Source organism: Microtus pennsylvanicus, chromosome 1 (assembly GCF_037038515.1).
Source record: "Microtus pennsylvanicus isolate mMicPen1 chromosome 1, mMicPen1.hap1, whole genome shotgun sequence".
Lineage (NCBI taxonomy): Eukaryota > Metazoa > Chordata > Mammalia > Rodentia > Cricetidae > Microtus > Microtus pennsylvanicus.
The window spans coordinates 113,896,766-113,919,639 of record NC_134579.1 but is presented as its reverse complement, the minus strand read 5'-3'; the positions used below and the strand labels follow the sequence as shown (position 1 = coordinate 113,919,639).

Below are 22,874 nucleotides of genomic sequence, written 5' to 3'. Positions count from 1 at the left end.
TCTCTGGGGCGGAAGTGTAACTGTGGCATCCAGGAAAAAGTGAGAGCAGACTGCACAGTCATGAAACGCAGAGAAAGAAGACAGAGTGACAGGGGAAAGTGGGGTTGGGGACAGCAGGGGAATCTCCAATGTGGAGCTTCGGTCACGACTCTTAGGGTCACTGGACTAGCCAGGACTGATCACATCCTGAAGCCCAGGGGAAATCTAAGTAAGCTCTCCAGATAGGTCCTTGTTACTTGCTTTTAGTTGAAACTTAAAAGCTACCAACTGGGGAGAGGAGAGACGGCTCTACAGTTATGAGCACAGGCTGCTTTTCCAGAGGACCCCAGTTCAGTTCCCAGGACTGACGTGGCAGCTCACCACGGTCTGTGACTCCAGTCCTAGGGTATCCAATAACCTTCTGGCTCTGTGGACACCAGGCTTTTCGTGGTACACAAACTTACATACAGGCAAAATGCTCACATGCAAGCTAAATTTTAAAAAGACTATAATGAAGCCTGGTAAATAATAAAGCACACAATGAAGCAGGGATGAGCCGGGCACACGTTTGTAGCCCCAGCACTCAGGAGGTGGGGTTCAGGCTCAGGGTTCTTCTCAGCTACCCAGCGAGTTTGAAACCAGCCTGGACTCCATGGGTGAGTCTTGAAAACATCACAAATAAAGCAAAAAGATATTTAAAAAAAACAAAAACAAATCTTGCCTATGACTCCACCTTTGGAAGAAGCCAAGAAATGCCCAGATACCCAATGTAAATTACTGTTTACCATTGGCAGAGCAGATGGTAGAATTTGCTTCATTGGTTTGTAACTTGACGGAAAATGATGAGATCATGGCGGTGTACTCTGAGTACCACTAAAAATCACAGAATTGTGCACTTTGAATTTTATGGTACTTAGATCATACCTCCACGAAGATGCTGTGTGCTCCAGTCAGTCATCTCATCCCAATCAGAGACCACAAGCAGAGAGCCCCTACCACGTGGAGGTGCTCACGGGCATGGCAAGAGAAGATTGGATGAGTCTAAAATGGGTCTGGTGCTCAGCGATTCAGATACATAGAACTGCACTGGGATCCCCTAATTAGAGTCCTAAATGTTTAACCTCGGACTAATTTTTCCTCTTTGAAACTCTGAGCTGCCGAGTGGGGAGACAACAGTCAGCACTCTTCACAGATCTTTGGGAGGAGGGAAAGAATCCCCTAAGAGGCGCCCACTACCTGCTGTTGCAAGTTTTTACCAGCTTGGTAAAAACTTAGCTGGGGTCTTTGATACTGGGAAGATTGGCTTTCACTTGCTCTTCGCACCCAGGGTAACGCGTCTGGCAGTTGCGTAGCAACGAGCCAGTTTCTCGCAGCATGGCGACAAGAGACTCCAGCGCGAGCTACAGAAAGACCGAGGGCATACCCGGGACCTTGAGCACCGCAGTGCAAGAGCATCTGCGGAAGCTGTGTCTGCGTGAATTCCCATGTGGCACCGGGAGCTGGGTGCGTGCTCCCCACGCCGGGGATGGGGATGAGGGAGGGAAGGATCCAGCAGGGGTGGACCTGGGACTGGGCCAGAATGGCTGCATGGAGTAAACCGAAGTAGGTAGTACCTAGCTGGGAACCGGCTGCCCTAGTGGTCAGGAGATGCTCAGATAAAAGTTTGAGACCCGCTGGGAGGTTTGGATGTGGCGTTGGCTGATTTGAGAGTTGGCGTGAACAGTGCAATCTGGAACATTGAAGGAGTTCAGGGGCCAAGTGCCCCCTTTGCCATGTGGGGACGGGCCCAGAATGGACTGACCCAGCACATCAAGCTGACCTTTGATGTCATGTAGCCCAGGCTGCAGATGCGAGAGGGAAGAGATCCCTGAGGGAAGAGCTTTGGTGTTGAACACTTTACAGCAGCTCATGATAAGATAAGATGTAGAGAAAATGATTCCCCTGTGCTCTGGGGCTACGGGGCTAGCTTTCCCCTTCAGGACAGGGTCTTCTGCCCCTCCATCACAGCCTGCTTCCCTCCTGTAACTGCTGGATTTGGGAAGCCTAGGGTGCTGTGTGACCTCTGCCCTCTTTCCAGGTTGAGGAGAGACTGAGGGAAATACAGCCAAGGGCATGGTCAGCGCAGCTGGAAAAAAAGATCCAGTCCAACAGGGCGGGAAGATCCTCTTCCGGTCACTCCACCTTGTGTGTTCATCCTGCTCAATATGCAGGGGACCCTTGTCATCAGCTGGGTCCACGGGTCGGGATGAGCAGCCGGGTTAGACTTAGAGGTCCCTGAAAATGTGTCCTGACAGTCTGGGCTGTCACCTGGGCCTCCCCCCACACTCTACCCGGTTAAACAGCCAAACTGGCCTTCCCTTTGTAGAGGGGAACAGCCACCCATCAGGGACACACTCGGTTTGTTTAGTCGAGAGATGCAGGCTGATGGCTAACCTGTGCTGGGCACCGTCCTAAGCTTTGGAACTTCGAAGATGGATCTAGGGGTAGGGATGGAGCTAAGTGTTTTCCGTGTTTGTCCAGGGTGAAGCCTTTAGTCCCACCCTCATCCCCAGCACCAAACCAAACAAAATCAAACAAGCCCATAAAATCTGAAGAGGCGTATTTCAACTGTTGCCTGGAGGGGCAGATTCTGAGGAGCACACTCATGTTTTACTCACCAAGGCTCAAGTTTCACCTTTCCCTTGCCACCCCCAAGGAAAGCCTTCCCGCTGCGATTTCTCCATTTCCCAGGTTGCCTACCGAGCCTCCTGGGCCGTGTCAAACTAAACTCTCCTTTTATTCTATTAATTTATTGCGTTCTTTTTACTTGTGTGTCTCTGTGTGGGTATGTGCGTGCTGGGGCAAATGCTCTCGGGCTGGAAGAGTACACTGGATCTCCTGAAGCTGGAATTGCAGGCACTTTAGAGCTGCCTGACTTGGGTGCTGGGAATTGAACTTGGGTCTTCTAGCAGAGCGTCAAGTGCTCCTAACTACTGACTGAGTCACTTCTGCAGCCCCCACAGCTATTCTGCTTTACACGTTCAAAGTTCCCAACTCCAGAGTGAAGCGAAAACAGGAACTTGGTCTTCGATATTCTGTGTCTTGCTGCGTGTGGTGGCACACACCGGGAACGCAGCACTAGGGAGGCTGAGGCAGGAGGACTGAGCGGTCAAGGCCGGTCTGGCTACACAGTAAAGCTCTGCCCCCACAAATAACTATCCTATACCAGGCATGTAGCTCAGTCGGTAGAGACTCTTCTAGAGAGTTCCTAATCTCACCACACCTAGGTGTAAACAGAGGTGACTCTTTTGTTTCCTGGTCGCCCATCACTAGTGTGGGGGTGTGTGCCTATGGTCCCTCAATTTAGGAGATGGGAGCAGAAGGATCAAGGGGTTCAAGGTAACTGTCAGCTATACAGTGAGTTCAAGGCCAGCCTAATCTACACAAGACCCTGTCTCAGATAACCAGGACCCCTTTGATGGCTCAGGGTGGAAAGTTCTTCCTGTCAGCCGTGATGATCTGCGTTTGACCCCTGGGAACCACGTGGCGGTAGGGACACGAGAAATTCTTGCAGATTGTTCTCTGAGCCCGGGATGGCTTGTCTCTTTATTTTGTCTTTTCAAGTCAGGGTTTCTCTGTGTAACAGTCCTGGCTATCCTGGAACTTGCTTTGCAGACTCACAGAGATCTGCCTGCCTCTGCCTCCCGAGTGCTGGGACTAGCCTGGTGACGGCTCTTCTAGATCACACCTGGAACTGACTAAAATCCAAGGAGCTGGGTATACCTGTTAGGTCTGTTTTTTTCTTAAATAAATTATCTGAAGTGAAAAGACCCACTTTTTGAGTTTGTTTTTGTTTTTAATTGTTATAGCGAGACAGGGTTTCTCTGTGTAGCCCTGGCTGTTCTGGAACTCACTCTGTAGACCAGGCTGTCCTTGAACTCACAGAGATCTGCCAGCCTCTGCCTCCCCAAGTGCTGGGATTAAAGGTGTGCGCCACCACTGCCTGGCAAAAAGACCCACTCTTAATCTGGATCTTTTGAGGTGGGAAGATCCACATTTATCTGGGCCACACCTTCTGCTGGCAGCCTGTAAAAAGGGCAAGGAAGAAGGAAGCTTGCGCTCTCTCTGGCAAGTCCATTCCTTCACTGGCGTGAGAGCCTACTTCTCGGGGATTCTGGCATATACCGAAGATGAGCTGAGATATCCAGCCTTGGGCACTGAACCATTACTGGATTCTTGGACTTCTGTTGGTAGACAGCCATTGTTGCACTGCTGGGCCACAGCCTGTGGGCCATTTTAATAAACTCCCTTTAATCTTGCGTGTATGTGTGGTTTCACATTCTGTAAGTTCTGTTCCTGTAGAGAGCCCTGACTGACACAGCCCCACCACGCGCACTTGCTATGGTGAGAAGGCTTCCATCTCTACCTCTGCAGAATAAGTCACGCTTTCTTCCTCACACACCGCGAGCCTGGAGGAACTTGGTCCCCAGGGAGGAGGAGATTGTGAGTGCTGGTGAGGAGACGGTGGAGGCCCTGCTGGGTCTGGTCCGCAGCAGCCATTCTCCGTGGGCCTTGATGAAGGACTCCAGCGTCGAGGACCATTTCCTGAGAGAGCTGGCCATCCAGCACCCACTGATGATCAAAGACACTTTCTTCTACTCCTACTTTCGGTCCCTGCGGGTGGTGGACAAGGAGGTGAGTGCTGGGGTACGGACAGGAAGGGAGGGGGCAGCCTCGGGAGTTGGCTCTGGGGGACCCTGTCTTTTCGACCTCTCCTTAGGCGACAGGAGGGCCTCCGTGACCTTGAGTGTAGCTCTCTCCCTGTCTCTAACCCCAGAGGAGCTCAGTCCTGTACGTCTTTGGCTGACTCTGCAGTGAGCCCTCCTGGTAAAGACCTTTAAGGGAGCACGATGTTTTCTTTAAGGTGGAAGAGGGTTGGCTAACATCAAGCAGACCTGTTTTTGGAAAGCTGCCATATTAATAAGGCATAGATATGACAACGACCCCAGCCTCCCTGAGTCTCTCCTTCCTTCCCCTGTGACCCACCCATACCATTTTGTCTGGGACTTTCTGAGGATTGGAAACCCCCCAATCCTGGGCACACTGGTAGACTTGGTCACCATAGGAAAGGGAAGCTCAGCCTGGAAGGGCTTCTGATGACCTTGAGGCCACAGGAAACAAGGATTCATGGGTATAGTGATGAAGCCGCTGGTAGGCCCTGCTCCATCTAACCCGCAGTAATTCTAGAAGACCAGGCCGGCCAACTGTCATATGCTTTTCTTGAGAAGAGGTAAAATTTATCAGGAAATGCCAACAACCCTAAGAATGGCTCACTGAAGTTCATGTTGATGACTGTAATGTGCTTATGGCATTGCGCCTGCAAGTGACGGATACAAACACTCCCCTCCCTAGCCACTCCTCCCTGCATCCTTCTATTTGTCCATTAACCAACTTCCTGCTCTGTTTGGTTCTGAGTTCACAGAGGGACCTATGCAAGCCCGAGTTCTCAGTACCACCCAGCGCTGAAGCAGTAGAGCTGACTACAAGGCTCAGGCTACAGGGTGCAGGCAAAACAGACCATGCCAATGAGTGTTTATGTGTGTTCCAGGACCTCTGCTGGTCTCAGGAGACACTGCCCCACCAGGAGAAGGATGGCTGGTTTGGCCTAAAGAACGGCTAAAAGGGGCTGGAAAGATGGCTCAGTGGTTAAGAGCATTGCCTGTTCTTCCAAAGGTCCTGAGTTCAATTCCCAGCAACCACATGATGGCTCACAACCATCTGTAATGAGGTCTGGTGCCCTCTTCTGGCCTGCAGGCATACACACAGACAGAACATTGTATACATAATAAATAAATAAATAAATAAATAAATAAATAAATAAATAAATAAATAGAACGGCTAAAAGGCAGCTTGCAGCAAGAAGGAATTGACCCAAGGGCTGGCCCCTTATAGCAGAAGTTCCTTGGGCTGTGGTAGAGGATTCTTGTTTTCCCAGAAATCCTGTGATCCAACATAGGAAGAACACAGGACACTGTTGTGGAGATCAAAAGCCTGTTTTTAGAGTTGGAGCTGGGCCTTTAAACCCTCAGAACCATGCCGTGTGGGTGGGAAGTTGGACCTGGGGCTGAGCAGTTGCGGAGCTTTGACTGAGAGATGTCCCCTCACCCCCCAGACTCAGGTATCTGAACACTTCTTCCCCAGTTCTTTGGGGATGTAGTGGAACCTTTGGGACGTGCAGCCTTGCTGGAGGAAGCCCATCACTGAGGCTTTGAGGGGCTGTAGCTTCACCCCACTTCCTGTCCTCCCTGCTTCCTGTGTGTGGTTGGAGTGTGAGCACTCAGCTTTGTGTCCCTGCTGCTGTGCTGTGCCTTCCCTCCGCTCTAGACACCTAACCCCCTGGAGCCATAAGCCAGAGTAAACAGGGTGGCTTTGTCGTGACGTTTTGTCACAGCAGCAGAACAGGCGCTAACACAGCTGTTACTTCCTCATGTGAACATACATGCTCCAGAGCGACCTGGCTCGCCAGGGTCCTCAGTTTCCCTTCCTTCCCTTCCAGGTGACTCTGGTGGACAAAGATCTCTTGAAATTTCTAAAGCTTGAGGAGTTGATTCTGAGTGCCAATAAAATCGAGGAAATCGATGCTAACAATCTGCCCCGAACATTGAAGGTACAGGTTCTGTATAGGGTCTTAGAGTCAGCAGCTCTAGAGGTTCCCCCCCCCTCACCTGTCCCCCACAGCTCTAGAGGTCCTGCCCCTCACCTGTCCCCCACAGCTCTAGAGGTCCCGCCCCTCACCTGTCCCCCACAGCTCTGGAGGTCCCGCCCCTCACCTGTCCCCCACAGCTCTGGAGGTCCCGCCCCTCACCTGTCCCCCACAGCTCTGGAGGTCCCGCCCCTCACCTGTCCCCCACAGCTCTGGCTAGGGTTGCTGTGCACAGGACCCAGCGCCAGGCTTTTAAAACATAGGCCGTGTTCCTTATAAAGTTACAAAATCCTTTGGACTCCTCTCTTCCGCGGTACATGCGACAAGAAAGGGAGGAAGGTCCCAGGGAGGCTCTGGTTACTAGCCCTGCTGTTCACAACCGAGGGAAATTGGGATGACCCGAGACCTGGTCTCCATGCAATGGAATCTTGCTCACTTGTAAAAAAGAAAGGACATTGGTGGTCACCTAGAAAACATCACACTCGATGGAAGAAACCAGATTTTAAAGAGAGAAATATCTTTTTTAAAAATTTATGTATTTGTATCTTTATGTGCATTGGCGTTTTGCCTGCAGGTATGTCTATGTGAGGCTGCCACACAAGAGCTGCAGGAGTTACAGACATGGCAGCTAGTTGCGTGCTGCCATGTGGGTCCCGGGAGTTGAACCCAGGTCCTCTGGAAGAGCAGCCAGAGTTCTTTTCTTTTTTTCTTTATTTTCGAGACAGGGTTTCTCTGTAGCTTTGGAGCCTGTCCTGGAACTAGCTCTGTAGACCAGGCTGGCCTTGAACTCACAGAGATCTGCCTGCCTCTGCCTCCCAGGTGCTGTGATTAAATGCATACACCACCACCGCCCGGCTCAGCCAGAATTCTTAACTGCTGACCCATCTCTCCAGCCCCAAGAGAGAGGTCATATGCATAACTCCACTTAGTGAAATATGTTTAAGTGGACAGTCCACAGAAACAGAAGTCAGCAGAGGTCACAGGGGTCAGGAAGGACCAGGAGAACTTCCTGCTTAGTGGGGTCTGTTTTTTGTCTGCTTTTTGTTTAGAATCCGTTTGCGGTGGTGATGGTAGCTGGTATTGCAGATATAATTAGAGCCTGTGGGTCGCATACTTGAAATGGCAGATTTGCCTGTGTGAAATTTACCAAGTTAAAACAACAGTGTCAGTAAAGGGATTGCCTTGCAGGCATGAAGACTTGAGTTGGTCTCCAGAACCCATGTGAAAAATGTGGGGGTGTGCTTTTAATCTCAGTGTTGAAGAGGCAGAGACGGGACTGAGACTCTCGGGCCAGCCACCTGTCTCTAGAGTAAATTCCAGGTCAGTGGGAAGCGGCCTCTGAGGGAGCCAAAACTGTTTTCTGGCCTCACACATATACACATGCGTGAGCACGCATACATGTACACAAGCACATTCGCACGCGTGTGCAGGCGCACACACACACATATGAGCACCCACAGTGTATGTGAACACACTCGCATATACACACAAAACAGAACCAAAGGGTAGAGCAGACTTTACCGGAAGTCTTCAGAGGCACAGGTGTAGAGGTGGTGCATGCTTTAATCCCAGCACTCAGGAGGCAGAGGTAGATGGGCCAGCCTGATGTACAGAGTGAGTTCCAGGACAGCCTAGGAACACAAAGAAACCCTGTCTTTAACCCCCCCCCCCCAGTAAGGGTTCTAGGCTGTATGCACCTGACCCCCATCCACTCCCTCCCACCTCACTGTGAAGAGCCTTCCCTCTGGGGCAGCCTGTGCTTCCTGCCCCTCCCCGAGTCCCTTCCTTTGAGAGGCTGTGTTGCTAGGTGTTGCTGTGTAGTCTAGGCTGACCTGGGATTTACTGTGTAGCCCAAGCTAGGCAGGATCTCCTGAGTCCTGGGGTTACAAGCACACACTGCCTCACCCACTCTTCCTACATTAGACGGTTTTGTTTTCAATTTAATTATTTGGGGGGGGGGGGCGCGTGTGCTGTGGTCTGTGTGTGGAGGCCAGAGGACTGCTTTACAGTTCTCTCCTTCCACCTTGGGACTTGGGAATCAAACTCAGGTCATCAGGCTCATGAGGCAAGTGCTTTCACTAGTTCCCAGGTTCCCAGCACTCCCCCGCTTTTTTTTCCCTTTTTTTGGGGGGGAGGGTTTGGAGACAGGATCGCTCTAGGTAGCCCTGGCTGTTCTCAAACCTACTTTGTAGACCAGGTTGGCCTTGAACTCACAGAGTCTACCTGCTTCTGCCTCCCAAGTGCTGCGGTTAAAGGCGTGCGCCACCACCTCCAGCAGGCACTGCCCAGCAATCTTTATCCTCCTGCCTCCATTTCTCAAATATTGGGATTACAGGAGCATACCACCACTCTGGGTTACTCATTCAGAGCTAGGTAGGATCTCTACCAGCTATGCCAGCCTCTGACTTTTTTCTTTTTTCTTTTTATGCGGGAGGGAGGTTTTCGAGACAGGGTTTCTCTGTGTAGCTTTGGAGCCTGTCCTAGAACTCTCTGTAGACCAGGCTGGTCTCGAACTCCCGAGTGCTGGGATTAAAGGCATACACCATGACTGTATTTTTGAAAGCAAGTTAGCAACCCAGAGTCCCTTCTGAGTTTCCTGGGGTAGGAGGAGGAGCCCTTGGAGTGAGACAACCCCCTCCATCACAGTGGGTTCTCTTCCTTCTCAGGTGCTGGAGCTCTATGGCAACTTGATCGCCAGCATGGAGTGTCTGTGCTCACCTCCACCCCCGAACCTGCAGCACTTGGGGCTAGGCCACAACAAACTGCTGGGTCCTTTGCAGAGTCTGTATGTCACCTCCAGAAACTGGTAACTTGGGGGCCTGGATGAAAGGAAGGAGAGGCATTAAGATGAGGTGGGGGGTGACTCGGCCCTGTAGGGCTCGGCTTTGCTAGGTCTGTGACTTCTACGTGGCTGCTAAACGCACGCTAGGGTTTTATTCTCACTCGGTCGCAATATCCCACTGGAGCTCCGGGGAGGACAAGGATGCCAGCGGCTGGTGGGGGTCCTCAGCTTAGCTCTGTGGCATCAGCTGGCCATGCCTTCTGTTTGGGGACATTTAGCAGCACTCTGGCCTCCAGCTGCTAGGTGCTTGTAGCATCTGCCTCTCTCTACAGAAGCCTGTCTTCTGAGGGCAAGCCACCCCAGGCTGAGAACCACTGTCTAGAGACAGCTCTTGGGACTCCATTTTCCCTGAGCATCCATTAGCGCTTGTGCAGGGAATCTCCCACCCCCAGTTTGTGTCTCCTTGGTAGATTCACAGAGGAAAACTTAAAATTCAGGATGGGAGAAGCATGAAGAGATTGGAGGCTGTCACAGGGAGCTGGGGCCCAGAAGCCCCAGATTTCAGCCACTGAGGGCATTTCCATAGGTTGGGTTTTATACTGCCCTCCCCCTTCCCTTCCTTCCGCTTCACCCCTCCCCTTTTTTATGGTTTTTCGAGACAGGGTTTCTCTGCATAACAGTCCTAGCTGTCCTGGAACTCGCTCTGTAGCCTAGGCTGGCACTGAACTCATAGAGATCCGCCTGCCTCTGCCTCCCGAGTGCTGGGATTAAAGGTGTGCACCACCACTGCCTGGCCCCTCACCCCCTTTCTTTTGAAGACAGCAGGATCTAATGTAGCCCAGGCTTGCCTCAAGCTCAGTGTGTAACTGAAGATGTGGTAGATCTGGTCCCCCTCCTTAGCCCTCTTGGAGGCAGAAGGTGCTGTGGAAAGGGAAGGCCCTCTCCGGCCAACCTTGACTGCAGGCTTCCTCCTTTCTCTGCTATTCTTATTGATCTGCATGTCTTATGCTCACTGGTACTCCTTCCTTCCATTGTCCCCTGGCTTCAGCAAACACAACACACACAGGAAACAGCACACTTGATCTTTTTGGGACAGCCAATGTAGGTTCATGTCACTGACTGAGAGCAAGTATCTGGCTTTTGATTCAAAATATAGTATAACCTTGGGCTTAATGCCAGCTCGGGATTTCACACACACACACACAAACACACACACAAACACACACACAAAAAAACCTTTCATGAAACTCATCATTTGCTGTTAATTAAAAGAGAGAATCAGCCAGGCAGCGGTGGCTCATGCCTTTAATCCTAGTACTTGGGAGGCAGAGGCAGGTGATCTCTGTGAGTTTGAGGCCAGCCTGGTCTACAGAGTGAGTTCCAAGACTGGCTCCAAAGCTACACAGAAAAACCCTGTCTCGAAAAACAGATAGATAGATAGATAGATAGATAGATAGATAGATAGATAATTGATAGATAGATAAATAGATGATAGATAGATAGATAGATGATAGATAATAGATAGATAGATGATAGATAGATAGATAGATAGATGATAGATAATAGATAGATGATAGATAGATAGAATAGATAGATAGATAGATAGATAGATAGATAGATAGATAGATAGATAGATAGCGATAGATAAACAAACAAGTGGGAAAGTGGGAGAATCTGTCCTGGGAAGGATGACGTCGTGCAAGGCCTGTGATGATCCCCTGCATTGTCCTTTTGTCCCTTTCCAGGGACTGGCCAGTGACCAGCATAGCAGAACAGGCCTGGGAAGAGGGGAACGAGGAGAGAAAGTGAGGAGTCTGGGTCCAGGCTGTGGGGTGACCACGACAGTTGGTGTGACAACATTATTCCCTGGTGCTTCTTTGGCCTCGGCGTGAGCTGACTCTAGTTTGTGGCGTGGGTGGAGCTCTGCTGCTCCTGTGTCTTGGTCTGTCCTGGAGGCCTGGGCTTCATCTTCGCCTGCCTGCCAGTCTCATTTGCTCCTGCTAGCACACTCCTGTGTCCTAGAGGATGAGCTGGCGAGCTCTCTGTGGCCATGGCCATTGTGGCTTTGGAGAGAGATTTCCAGCCACAGCCTGGTGACCCTCCTTCCCGGTCCTCACTTTCCAGCCACACTCTCTGGCCCACCCTCCTGCAGGGGTTTCCAGCATGTCTGTCAGTGGGAATTTGTAAAGAACCTTCTAGAGGCACAGCAGGGTTTGATCTTTGGCAGAGAGGGATGTGCAGGATGGAAGCCGGGTGGGGAGGGCTGTTAGAGAGAGTCCGAGAACACACAAGCTGTGTTCTGGAGAGAAAAGGAGGCGGCTTCAGAGCTGATCCGGGTCCAGGGCGGAACAAGGCGTGTGGCCCAGAGCGCTGAGCCTCCGCTCACTGAGCATAAGCAGCATCTTGGCCCACCTTCCAGGCCCCAGCTCGTCTCCCTGGATCTGGGCTTCAACGAGTTGACAGACTTGCAGAGCATGATAGCGGGTCTCTGCACCCTGAAGCACCTGAGGCTGCTCGTGCTGCAGGGGAACCCACTGGCCCTGGTTCCTTACTACCGTGGCTTTACCGTGGACAGCCTGGCACGCCTCTGTGTGCTGGACGACATCACCGTGTCTCCCAGCGAGAAGCACCAGTTCCGGGGGCTCAGCATTCATGGTGGTAGGTGTATCACACACCCAGGCCTCTGCCCTGTAAGCTGGCCAGCAGCTCTCCCTTTGCCCTTGGCCCTGATCAGGTCTACTAAGTACTTTGTGGGCTTTCTCAGTGTGGGACCCCTGTGGTTAGGACGTGGGGTGGCATCTGGTCTTTCTGGATCTTGTTTCTATGGTGGCTCGACACCACCCCCTTGTGGCTCCTGATATGAGGTGCACCAGGGCCTTTGCTGGCCGAGTGGTGGGATGCTGGGGGTCACAGCTGAGATAGTTAGCTGATGGTCTCCACCTCTCCCTCCCTCAGAACTGTCTCTGCCACGCGCCTCTCGGCACCCCCTTTTGGCAAACAGGAAAACCAGACTTCATAGTTATTTAATGGCTTATCCACGGCTCCCTCCCAGTGAACTCGGCAGAGCTGGGACTCTAACTCTGTGGGTGGGCAGGTCAGCAGACAGCCCAGTCTCTCAGTCCTGCCATCACTCCTTGCAGACCTGTTGGCACGTGAGGCACAGTTTCTGGTGACCATCGGCAATGTCAGGGGTGTTATTGACAGCTCTGTCTTGGACCCAGAGCCGGGACCTGAAGGTCCTTTCATCAGTTACAGCTACTATGTGACCTACGACTTTGTGGAAGACGAGGATGGTGAAGGGAACGTGCGGGCTAGCACGATGGCAGAGACCCATCCCGACAGTGTTCTGGCAGAGGTGCGACCTGGCTAGGGAGCAGAGTGGACTTCACACAGGCCTGCGGGCTTCCGTGTGCACACAGAACAGCTTTTTAGCTGCCCCCCGCTCCCCCAATCTTCAACACATAGTCATACCTCCTCTATTCGGGGGTCTGGTTCTCGCCTGATATCCCCTTCCCCAGGCAGTTTGAGTGGCTGAGTTGTAAATCCACCTGTGCGGCCTGCGTGTGACCTTGTGATCCCTCTCCAGCACCGCAGTCCAACCAGCACTCACTGGGATAACAGCCCGAGGCGTGTTTTTCTTTGCTCGCAGATGGTGGAGCCCTCCTCCAGCGGGGAGCAGTTAGATGAGGAGGGTGGCGAGGAGGACCAGCCAGAGGTTCTATTGGGGGCCCATCCTGGGGCCCGGCGCCACACCCGAGCAGGTCGCCCGGCCCGCCGTCAGAGGATTCGCACAGAGTCGCCTGAGGGCCTGTCCAAGGAGTTGTCCGAGTTTATAGCTGAGGAGATGAACGAGATGGCCGAGGACTCCGGAGAGTCTGGGATAACAGATCTGCAGGGGTCGGAGACAACCCTTTCCATCCGCTCTGCCCCACTGCCACAGTCGATTGACTCCTCGGAAGAGCTGTCAAAGCTAAGGCCTCGAATAGATCCAAGGCTCTGTCCATCCCCAGGGTAAGGGTAGAAGGCAGCTGCGGGTGGGCGGAGCATCCAGGGTTGCCACAAGCCAGGGCTGTCCTTGCAGCTTCCCTTGAGCGTCTGACTGTTGAGCCACGAAGAACTCCCAAGGCCGTGCCTTCTTATTAGCTGGCCCGTAGGCTGTGAGCTAGAGGTAGGTTTGAGCTTAGCCACAAACCTTTCTTTTCTGGAGCCCTAACCTTCCACTCTGAGCCCCAGATTCTGTAAAAGACTGGCTCCCATCTCAGCCATTGGGATTGGGTTCTTAGAGTTTTTCTTTTATAAAACAACCCAGATGTGTTTGTTTTCTATGTATGTGTGTTTTGCCCGCATGTACAAAAGTGTACAAAATGTGTCCGAGGCCTGAGGAGCCTGGAAGGTACAGGGCCCTCTGGAATTGCAGCTATAGCTGGTTGTAAACTGCCATGTGGTTGCTGGGAACCGAACCAGGGTCTTCTACAAGAGCAGCAGCTGGTGCTCCTAATCTCTGGGCCATCTCTTCTTTTAGCTTTTCTGTCCACTTGGCAAGTGTTCATCTAAAATGCAAGGCATTGGGTTCAAGGCCGTAGGTTCTTTGTTTTGTGTGCTATACTGGAGGTTGAAGCAGTGGCCTCATATTACTAGACAAGTTCTCTATGGCAGAGCCTGCAACCCCAATCTTTTTTTCACTTTGTGCTTGAATACAAAGACTCACTAATTTTCTAGGCCAACCTTAAACTTGAAATCCTTTTGGCTCAGTCCCCTGAGTAGCTCAAATCTCGGGCCTCACCAGGCCTACAAGCCAGGCTTTTGTTGCCTAGTAAACCCAATTTTCATGCAGGCATGTACACACACACACAGACACACGTCTTTGCATGCATGTATTGAATGATAAATTTCCTGCTGGCTTTCATGAGAATGCAGGAAACAATATGGCTATTTACACATAGTGTGGCTGAGCTCTGATTCACACATTTAACCCTTCATCGGCTTTGCCACTTTGCCGTCCTGGGGTGTGAGAGGTTAGTTAGCTTCTTTTACCATGGGCTGTAAGAGTTGTTGGGTTTGTTCGGTGGCGGGAGGGCCCCCAAGTCTCTGTGTCTGCAGAGCATCACCAGGACCGAGCTGCACCCCTAGGCATTGGTTTAAACCATGTTGACTGCATGATCTAAGCTTGCTGAGATCCAGGGATCCCGGGCCTCGGCTCCCAGCGGTGACAGAGCAGGGGAAACAGCTGTCCTGCTGCCACAGTGAAAAACAAGCAGGGCTGCAATCATCTGACTCTGTCAGAAGGCGAGGGTCCCAGCTGAGCCTTCTGCTTTTGTTTAGTTCTGATGCTGGGGACTGAACCGGGACCTCCTGCATTCTATGCTGCTCTGCGGTTTGCTCTACCACTGAGCTATGACAGGGCTCAAACTGAGGCATTAAACCAATGCTTCTTTACTTGGTGGAAAATTAATAAGAGAGGGTGAGAGGCCAGGGGTGGTGGCGCACACTTCTAATCCCAGTACACGGGAGGCAGAGGCAGGCGGATCTATGTGGGTTCTAGGCCAGAGCCTGGTCTATAGAGCGAGTTCCAGGACAGCCAGGGCTACACAGAGAAACCTTGTCTGAAAAACAAACAGAGAGAGAGAGTGAGCATGGTGGTACATGTTTGTCATCCCAGTTTAGGAAGCTGAGGCAGGAGGATTATGAGCGTGAGGTCTGCTTGGGCTTTGTAATGGGTGTCTCTGAATGAATGAATGAATGAATGAATGAATGAATGGGCATGAGAGGGAAAGTCCAGAGGAAATCAGGCACAGGCTTTAAGCGTCTAAGAGTCCAGTCTTAGTAGAGCCATGATGGGGTCGCACAGTCGGTCAACAAGCTGCGACAATTCTTGAGAACAAATGGTGTCTTCTGGAGAAGCTTCCCTAAGCCCGGCGGTTGCGCTTTCACTGGAATCTGGTCACATGGGCACCCATTGCCTGCCACCCCCTACAGTTCCACACTGTGCAGGCAGTCTAGACCCAGTGACCTCAGAGCCACCAGAGAGTGGGGAGAGCCTTCCAAAGCCCAAGTGCGGGGGTTGGAGAGACAGCTCAGTGGGGAGGTGCTTGTCTGTGGCCCACAGACGTTCCAGTGGGAAGTTGATCCCTTGGCGCTGTAGTTACAAGTATTTGTGAGCCACACATTTTGTGGGTGCTAGAATTCTGAACCCTGGTCCTCTGATAGATCAACCCTCTAGACACTAAATATGTCCTCTGTTGAAAGGAAGGTTTTTTGTTTGTTTGCTTGGTTGCTTGCTTGCTTGCTTGGTTGGTGTGTTTTTCAAGGCAGGGTTTCTTTTTGTAGCCGTGGCTGTCCTGGAACTCACTCTATAGTCCAGGCTGGCCTTGAACTCAGAATCTGCCTGCCTGTGTCTCCTGAGTGCTGGGATTACAGGCCTGTGCCACCACATCTGGTTTTGCGCGGTGCTGGAGATGGTGGACCAGGGCTCTGTGCACACGGGCAAGCACTCTGCTACTTGAGCCACACGCTCAGACCTTTGTGTCACTCCGCGCTTTTTACTTAGGCATGTGACAGACAGAACCTGACAATTTTACCCTTAGCAAAGTGCCTATTATGCCGGGCGGTGGTGGCGCACGCCTTTAATCCCAGCACTCGGGAGGCAGAGGCAGGCGGATCTCTGTGAATTCGGGACCAGCCTGGTCTACAAGAGCAAATTCTAGGACAGGCTCCAAAGCTACAGAGAAACCCTGTCTCAAAAACAAAACAAAACAAAAAAATAACCCCCCCCCCAAAAAAAAGCCTAATTACAAGGTTGAGTAGTATCTGAAACTACCACCCCTGGCAAGATTATTGTTGGGTCCGGGATCACGCAACAACAAGGAACAAACCACCAACGTCTATTAAATCAGAAGCAAGCTTCTGTAGCTGTGGCCATCGGGCTGGTTTTGGCCTCCTCTTATAGTAAAATCAAGCACCAGGTGTGGGTCAACGAGCATTTACAACCTTGAGGTCAGGCTTAAAGTCACTTTACATTTTAAGTTTTACAACTTTTGGTTATAGGACATTAGAATATTTGCGAAAGCCCATGGCTGACACAGCCACTTTTCACTGTCCCTACAGGACAGAGTAGAGTCACGGGGTGGTGGGGAGCACAGTTAAAAATGAAGGGAATACCAGCAGAGGGTCCCACAGAGGCAACAGTTAGAAGCTAACTTTGTCTGCAGGATCTGCCTAGCCGGGAAGCTGGGAGGCAGGAGGCCATTGTTAAGTTTACCTCTGTCCAGACAGCACTCGGGAGGCAGAGACAGAAGGCCATCCTGGTCTACAAGAGCGAGTTTCAGGACAGCCAGGGCTACACAGAGAAACCCTGTCTCAAAACAACAACAACAACTAAAAATTGACCTCTGTACACAGTGGCTGCCAGGATGACAGTCTTAAGGAATGATCTTAAGAAAGTGTTTGTTAAAGGTTAACAGTGGCTGCCAGATTTAGGCTTTTTTCTTCCAAAATGTGTTTGGGCTTACAATTTTATAGTTCTTTTTTTGTTTTGTTTTGTTTGTTGAGACAGGGTTTCTCTGTAGCTTTGGAGCCTGTCCTGGAACTTGCTATTGTAGACCAGGCTGGTCTCGAACTCACAGAGATCTGCCTGCCTCTGCCTCCCTAGTGCTGGGATTAAAGGCATGTGCCACTGCTGCCTGGCACAATTTTATATTTCTATATTCCTGACTGAACCCTTTATTTCTGTATTCTATTCCTGGACTCTGACTATAACTCCCTTTAACCCTGCCTGAGTACACAGCACAGCCACACTGTCTGTATTCGCTGGGGCTGAACCAAGGGATCACCGGGAGACCGGGCTCCTTTTCCATCATCTCTGAGCAGACAGAACTCAACACCACCTGCCCAGCTGCCCGCCCCTCCCCCACCCCAGCCTCCTCCCTGCTCCTCACTACAGACCTGTCCAGCTTCGGCTTCCATACAGTCACCGCGTTTGCCTTCCATGTCTGGATCATTTCTTTGAGCATGATGCGGCTTCAGAGTTAATGTGTGCTGTGGCATGGGTCAGAATTCTCTTCCGTGTAGTCTTCCACTGATGGAGAGACCCCTCCCCCGCTTCACTCATTCACCTGCTCAGCCGTGGGGCAATGGCTGACTCCCACCCTGTCCCTTTCCACTCTTTCCCGGTGTGCTCTTCGGGAGTCTTGCTTTGCCCCTTTGGTTTGTCACCCCCCACCACATGTCCCAGGAGAACTCGCATCTCCTTAAAGCATCGCTTTGTAATGACTTGTGTTTATGATGTTTTTTTTCCATTTGGCTGTTTTTGTTTTTGTTTTTTTTAATTTTGGAGTCGAGCATAGTGGTATAGACCTACAATTCCAGCATTTAGGAAGTAGAGACAGGGGGATTACTTCAAGTATGAGACCAGCATGAGCTATTTAGTGAGTTCCAGGTCAGCCAGAATTACAGAGTGAAACTTTCTTTCAAAAACCTAACAAAAACCCTTATAGATTCTAGCTGGTGGACAGCTGCCGTTCCACATGGAGCATGCCCAGAAGAGCACCTCTGCTCACCTTTGCCAGTGTTTCTTCCTGGCTTTCTGGGTCCTTTGCCCTGCCCAGGTCTTGGTCTCTCACCATTTGTGGGTGCCTGCTGTCTTTTTGGGCATCCCTTGGCAGCCTTGCCCCAGGTTGCCAACACAGTCCCACGTGTCTCTCGTTCCCAAGGACAGTTCTCTTCAGCACGGTCCGAAAGCCCTGGACTGACGTCATTCCTTGTAACTATGAGATGAAGCACAACCTCAAGGAGCTGGTGCGGGTCAAGAACTTCCTGCTGGCAGGGACCACGGTGACCATCGTAGAAGAGAAGGTGGGCAGAGCAGGGGGCTCTGGCCTCTCATTGGCTGGAGTGTTCTGTGTCCGCATCCTTTCCAATGACCTTTTTCTTGTCAAGTTGTCACATTCATGTTCCCTCCTTGGTTGCCTTTCAGAGCCTTTCCAGAAAGGTCAAGGCAGGGTGGGTCTCAGGAGTTACCTCCCCTGTTCACCCGAGATCGGGTCTGTCCTCCAGATCCTATCCTGGCCTGTGTTGCCCACTCCTGTCGAGAGTCCCTTGCCTGCCAAGAAGGGGAAAGCAGACAAGAAAGAGAAAGAAAAAGAGAAAGAAAAGGAGAAAGGGAAAAAACAGAAAGCAGAGGAGGCTGCCAAGGAAAAGGTAAGGCCTGCTTGGGTCACCTCAGGGCAGGGAGGGGAGTGTGGCCCAGTCCTGCTCACACCTCTGTGCTCCTGGCCTTGCCCACAGGACAAAAAGGAGCTCAAGAAGAAAAAGGAGCCACCCAAGGAGCTGCGCCAGGACCCGCCCGTGCTGCGCGTGCTGGGTAGTGGCCTGGTGTACCTGGAGCCCTTGTTGGCAGGGGACTCAGCAGTGACCACTGTGTGTAATTTTGGGGTGATCCGCACCATGGAATCTGACAGATTGACTTATGCCAGGGTACAAAGGGGCCCTTGGTCTTGCCCTTCCGTCTCTGCCTCCCCTCTTCCTTCCTTATGGACAGCTTGCTGGGTTGGGCAGGGATGGGGTAAGGTCGAGGGTGGCGACACTGTGGAGAGGCCCTGGTTGTATGTCAGGGCTGTGGGGCACCTTTGACAGTCGCTGTTGTGGTGACGGCCCAGGTCAACCACACTCCTCAGCAGAGCCCATTCTCCCCGGGGAGGGGTGGGTGACCCCAGCGTCAGCCTCAGGGTCAGCATCGATCCCAGCGAGCACCTGGCTTTGTGGTTCTTTCTCTCAGGATTCAAAGAAGATAAAGAAAGTTCCCAAAAAAGGTAAGAGCCAGTGGCTGCCACTGAGGGCAGGGTGGGGACTGAGCCCAAGGGACTATAGGAATGAGGGTGACTGAGAATGACTTCCAGCCAGCACAGAAGCAAGCCCAGAATCATCCTGAAGCCCAGTGCAGCTGCGGGCTGTGTTGTACTGGAAAGGCCGGGGTGGGTGAGTCCTGGCCCGCCTTCCCACCCCTGTAGTCTTTGAGCATTGGATCTCTCCGCCAGGTTTGTCTAATGTCGGAGCTTTCTAGCTTCCTTCCTTCTCCCCCTCCACCCGTTCCCACTTTCTTCTGCCTACCTGGATAGGATAGCCCAGGCTGGCCTAGAACTCAGTTTTCTGTGTTAGATTTGAGAGTTTTTGCTGTTGCTGTTGAGTCAGGGTTCCTTCACCCTGATCAGCCTGGGACTCACAAATAGTGGGGTGCCATTAAAGTACTTAGAGATTAATTCATTCAGTGCCTTTAATAGAAAAACTTCGCCGAGCGGTGGTGGCGCACGCCTTTAATCCCAGCACTCGGGAGGCAGACAGGCGGATCTCTGAGTTCGAGGCCAGCCTGGTCTACAGAGCTAGTTCCAGATCAGGCGCCAAAGCTACAGAGAAACCCTGTCTTGAAAAATAGCAAAAGAAAAACTTCAAGCCAGACATGGTGGTGGCAACCTGAGAGGTAGAGGCAAAAGCCTGAGAGTTTAAAATCATCCTCAGTTTAAGGCAAGCCTAGGCTCTATGAAACTATCTCAATAAACAAACAAGAGGCCAGACAGTGGTGACCTGGTCCTTAATAGCAGTACTCAGGAGGCAGAGGTGGGCAGATCTGAGTTCAAGGCCAACCTGGTCTACAAAGAGAATTCCAGAACAGCCAGACCTAAGTGAGATGAGACCCTGTGTAAAAAATAAACAACCAAACCACCACCAACAACAAAAAATCCCTGCAAAATACTCACACGTTTTCTCTCTCTCATGCAGTGCTGGTGAGCAAACCTAGGGCCACCAAAGCTCTCCACGAGCTGAGCTGCATCCTCAGTGCCTTTCTTTCTTTTTAATTATGTGTTATGTGCATGGACTGTGACCTGTACGTGGAGATCAGAGGGACAAGTGGGTCCTGGGGATGGAACTCAAGTCGTCAGGCTTGCCGGCTTTTAAAAAGCACCATAAGTTTTTATACTCAAACAGCTGGGCCTTATTCAGTGATCTCGACAGATGCAATTGAACTTATTCTTTATTGCGGCTAACATGGTAGGTGCTGAGATTAAAAGGCATGCGCCACCACCACCCAGCAAAGTTTTCATTTTCAGAAATTCTAAATAACTTTTGAAATTAAAGGCATCCACCACCACAGCCTGCTCCAAGTGGATCCAAAAAAAAAAAAACATTCTAGGCCTGGTCTCTTTCGGAAGCTGAGTTCCTTTAGGTGGGAGAACAGGGCTTGAGTTTCGGGATGAGGGAGGAATTCGTCCAGGATCGGGGAGACCTGCATCCCATATGTCCCTTGGGGCTCATCTGTTCGCACTGTTGTTTTCTCAGAAAAGTCAAAAATGGCGACTCCAACCTTCGAAAGCGTGTACCAGCCGGAGCCCCTGACCGTGGAGATTCAGATCCAACTGCAACAGTACCGCTCGGTGGAGGAAGCTTTCCTCAGCCTACTTGATTAGCCGGGAAAGTAAAGGATGCTTCGCTGCCGGAGCTTGGGTGTCTGAATGTCCACCGGCAGGGGAGGGGGCGTGGCGCGGGCCCCCCAACGGGCATCGGGAGGAGCTCAGCAGCCGCGACCTACCCGACCTATCCACAGATGCTACCGGGAACGGAGAGCTTGGTGGGGTGGGGCGGGGCCCAGGGCTCCCGGAACCCCGCCCCCTTAAGTCCCGCCCCGAAGAATTTCCTTCGGGAGCCCCGCCCCCTCTCACTGCCCCCTCCCTGAAGCCCCGCCTTCTCTGGGCCCCGCCCCCAAAGCCCCGCCCAGCGGGGTTTCCAAGAGCACAGGTAGAAGCCGCGCAGCCTATGTAGGTGCGCGGTTCCCACGGGAGCTTAGGTAGGTCTGGGGAGGACGGGGGAGGCCACGCGGCCTGCGGAGCCTGGATCCCGTTGACCGGAGTGCGGGCGCCTCTGCTGGCGGACTTCTGTTGCCCCTCCGTCTCGGGTCAGCTCTGGGCGGTTGTCCTGATTCACCGCGCTGCCGGCTCCGGCGACCGCAGCCCTGTAGATTCGGGCTGAAAGAATGGAGCTGATCGGGCCCTTTTCCCGGAGCCTGAGGCTGGCGACACCCCCAGGGCGAGGGCGCGCAGGACCCGGGGCACGTAGTACGGTGGGACGGACTTTCGGGCAGGGAAGTAGACTTTTCGGGGACTTTGGGTGGGCATGGGGTGCTGCGGCGTGGGAGGGCTACCAGGTCACGGGACAAACCAGAGTCCCCCTCAGAGAGTAGCGCGGACGGCAGCAGACTTCGCACACCTGAGATCCTGGAGCAGTTACAGCTCCGCGGCTCTCAGCACCTCTGCGAGGCGAGGCTCCGGTTGCAGCCTAAGAGCTTTCTAGCAGCCTCAATCCCCCCCCCCCCACCCTCCGGGTCTTTCACATCCTTAGCCGCAGCAGGAATGACATTAAAACAAACCATAGGCCCATATTTAATCCTGGGCTACATCCTCGGGTGTTGCTCCTCAGCCTTGCGGGGCATTCTAGTCCCCATATGCTCTCATCTTCAGGTTTGTCTACTCCAGCGCGCAGCTTGGCTGTTCTCTCGGCCTGTCACTTTTTGTTCCCGTGCTTCAATGCACTTGCTCAAATGTCCCAAGGTCTGGTAACCTTTCCTGTCACTTAATTCTTAGCATTATCTGGGTTATCTCATAACCCAGATAATATCTGTGTTCCTAGCTGCTTGGCTAACACTAGAGATGCTAAAAGAGATGCTCTGGCTATCGCTAGAGACGACAGGGACAAAGCTGACCCAGATAGACCGTTTTGAACTGAAGAATGGGAAAGAGATTTGGGGATGAGTATTCAGAGTTCTGCCTGCTACACTTGTGGCCCTGTACCCCACGTGTAGGTGTGGAGCTGGCTCTGGCTGTGGCTCCATGCTCCAAGGGATGGAGGCAAGGAGAGTCACTAGAAAACTTGTTTTGGGGCTGCGGGGGTAGCTTAGTTGTGCCCGCATGCTCCCCAGCGCCACATGAAACTTGCCTATGATCCCAGTACTGGCGAGGTGGAGGCAGGACGGTCAGGTGTTTAACATCTGTGGCTATACAGCAAGTTTGAGATTATTTCTGAACACGAGATCCTGCTTGGGGGTGGGAGGAATCAGAAAACTTTTTAGGCAGGATACAAGACAAAGCTGTATACAGGAACAAATGACAGGAAGGAAAGTGAGGATGAACTGTGTTACCGCAGGCCTTGGGCAGGCGACTATGGTGAATACCATTTGTCTTTGGGTCACTGTAAGACTTCCTGAACCAGAATTCAAGAGGGTGGCATGAAGCCCAAGCTGTAGTTCCTTTGATGAGCCCCACCCCTCCCCCTAACCTCTCATGCTGTGATTTTTGTTCTGTGAACCACCACTGCCTGTTGCCCTGTCATGAAGTTCCCTCTTTCAAAAGGCCTAGGACTCAGGTGCTCTCTCCCCACAGGGCCTCAACT

At 52.1% G+C, this 22,874-nt stretch overlaps 1 protein-coding gene across 1 annotated transcript; it reads left to right on the top strand.

The window, feature by feature from the left end:
• Positions 1 to 1,346: 1,346 nt before the first annotated feature.
• Positions 1,347 to 20,899, top strand: Lrrc43 (leucine rich repeat containing 43). Its single transcript, XM_075957448.1, has 12 exons — positions 1,347 to 1,482; positions 4,393 to 4,653; positions 6,515 to 6,625; positions 9,328 to 9,467; positions 11,863 to 12,101; positions 12,584 to 12,798; positions 13,225 to 13,454; positions 18,152 to 18,293; positions 18,495 to 18,638; positions 18,735 to 18,914; positions 19,216 to 19,249; positions 20,772 to 20,899. Exons 1-12 carry the CDS (start codon positions 1,354 to 1,356, stop codon positions 20,897 to 20,899), a joined length of 1,953 nt encoding a protein of 650 aa, XP_075813563.1. The 5' UTR covers positions 1,347 to 1,353.
• Positions 20,900 to 22,874: the final 1,975 nt, after the last annotated feature.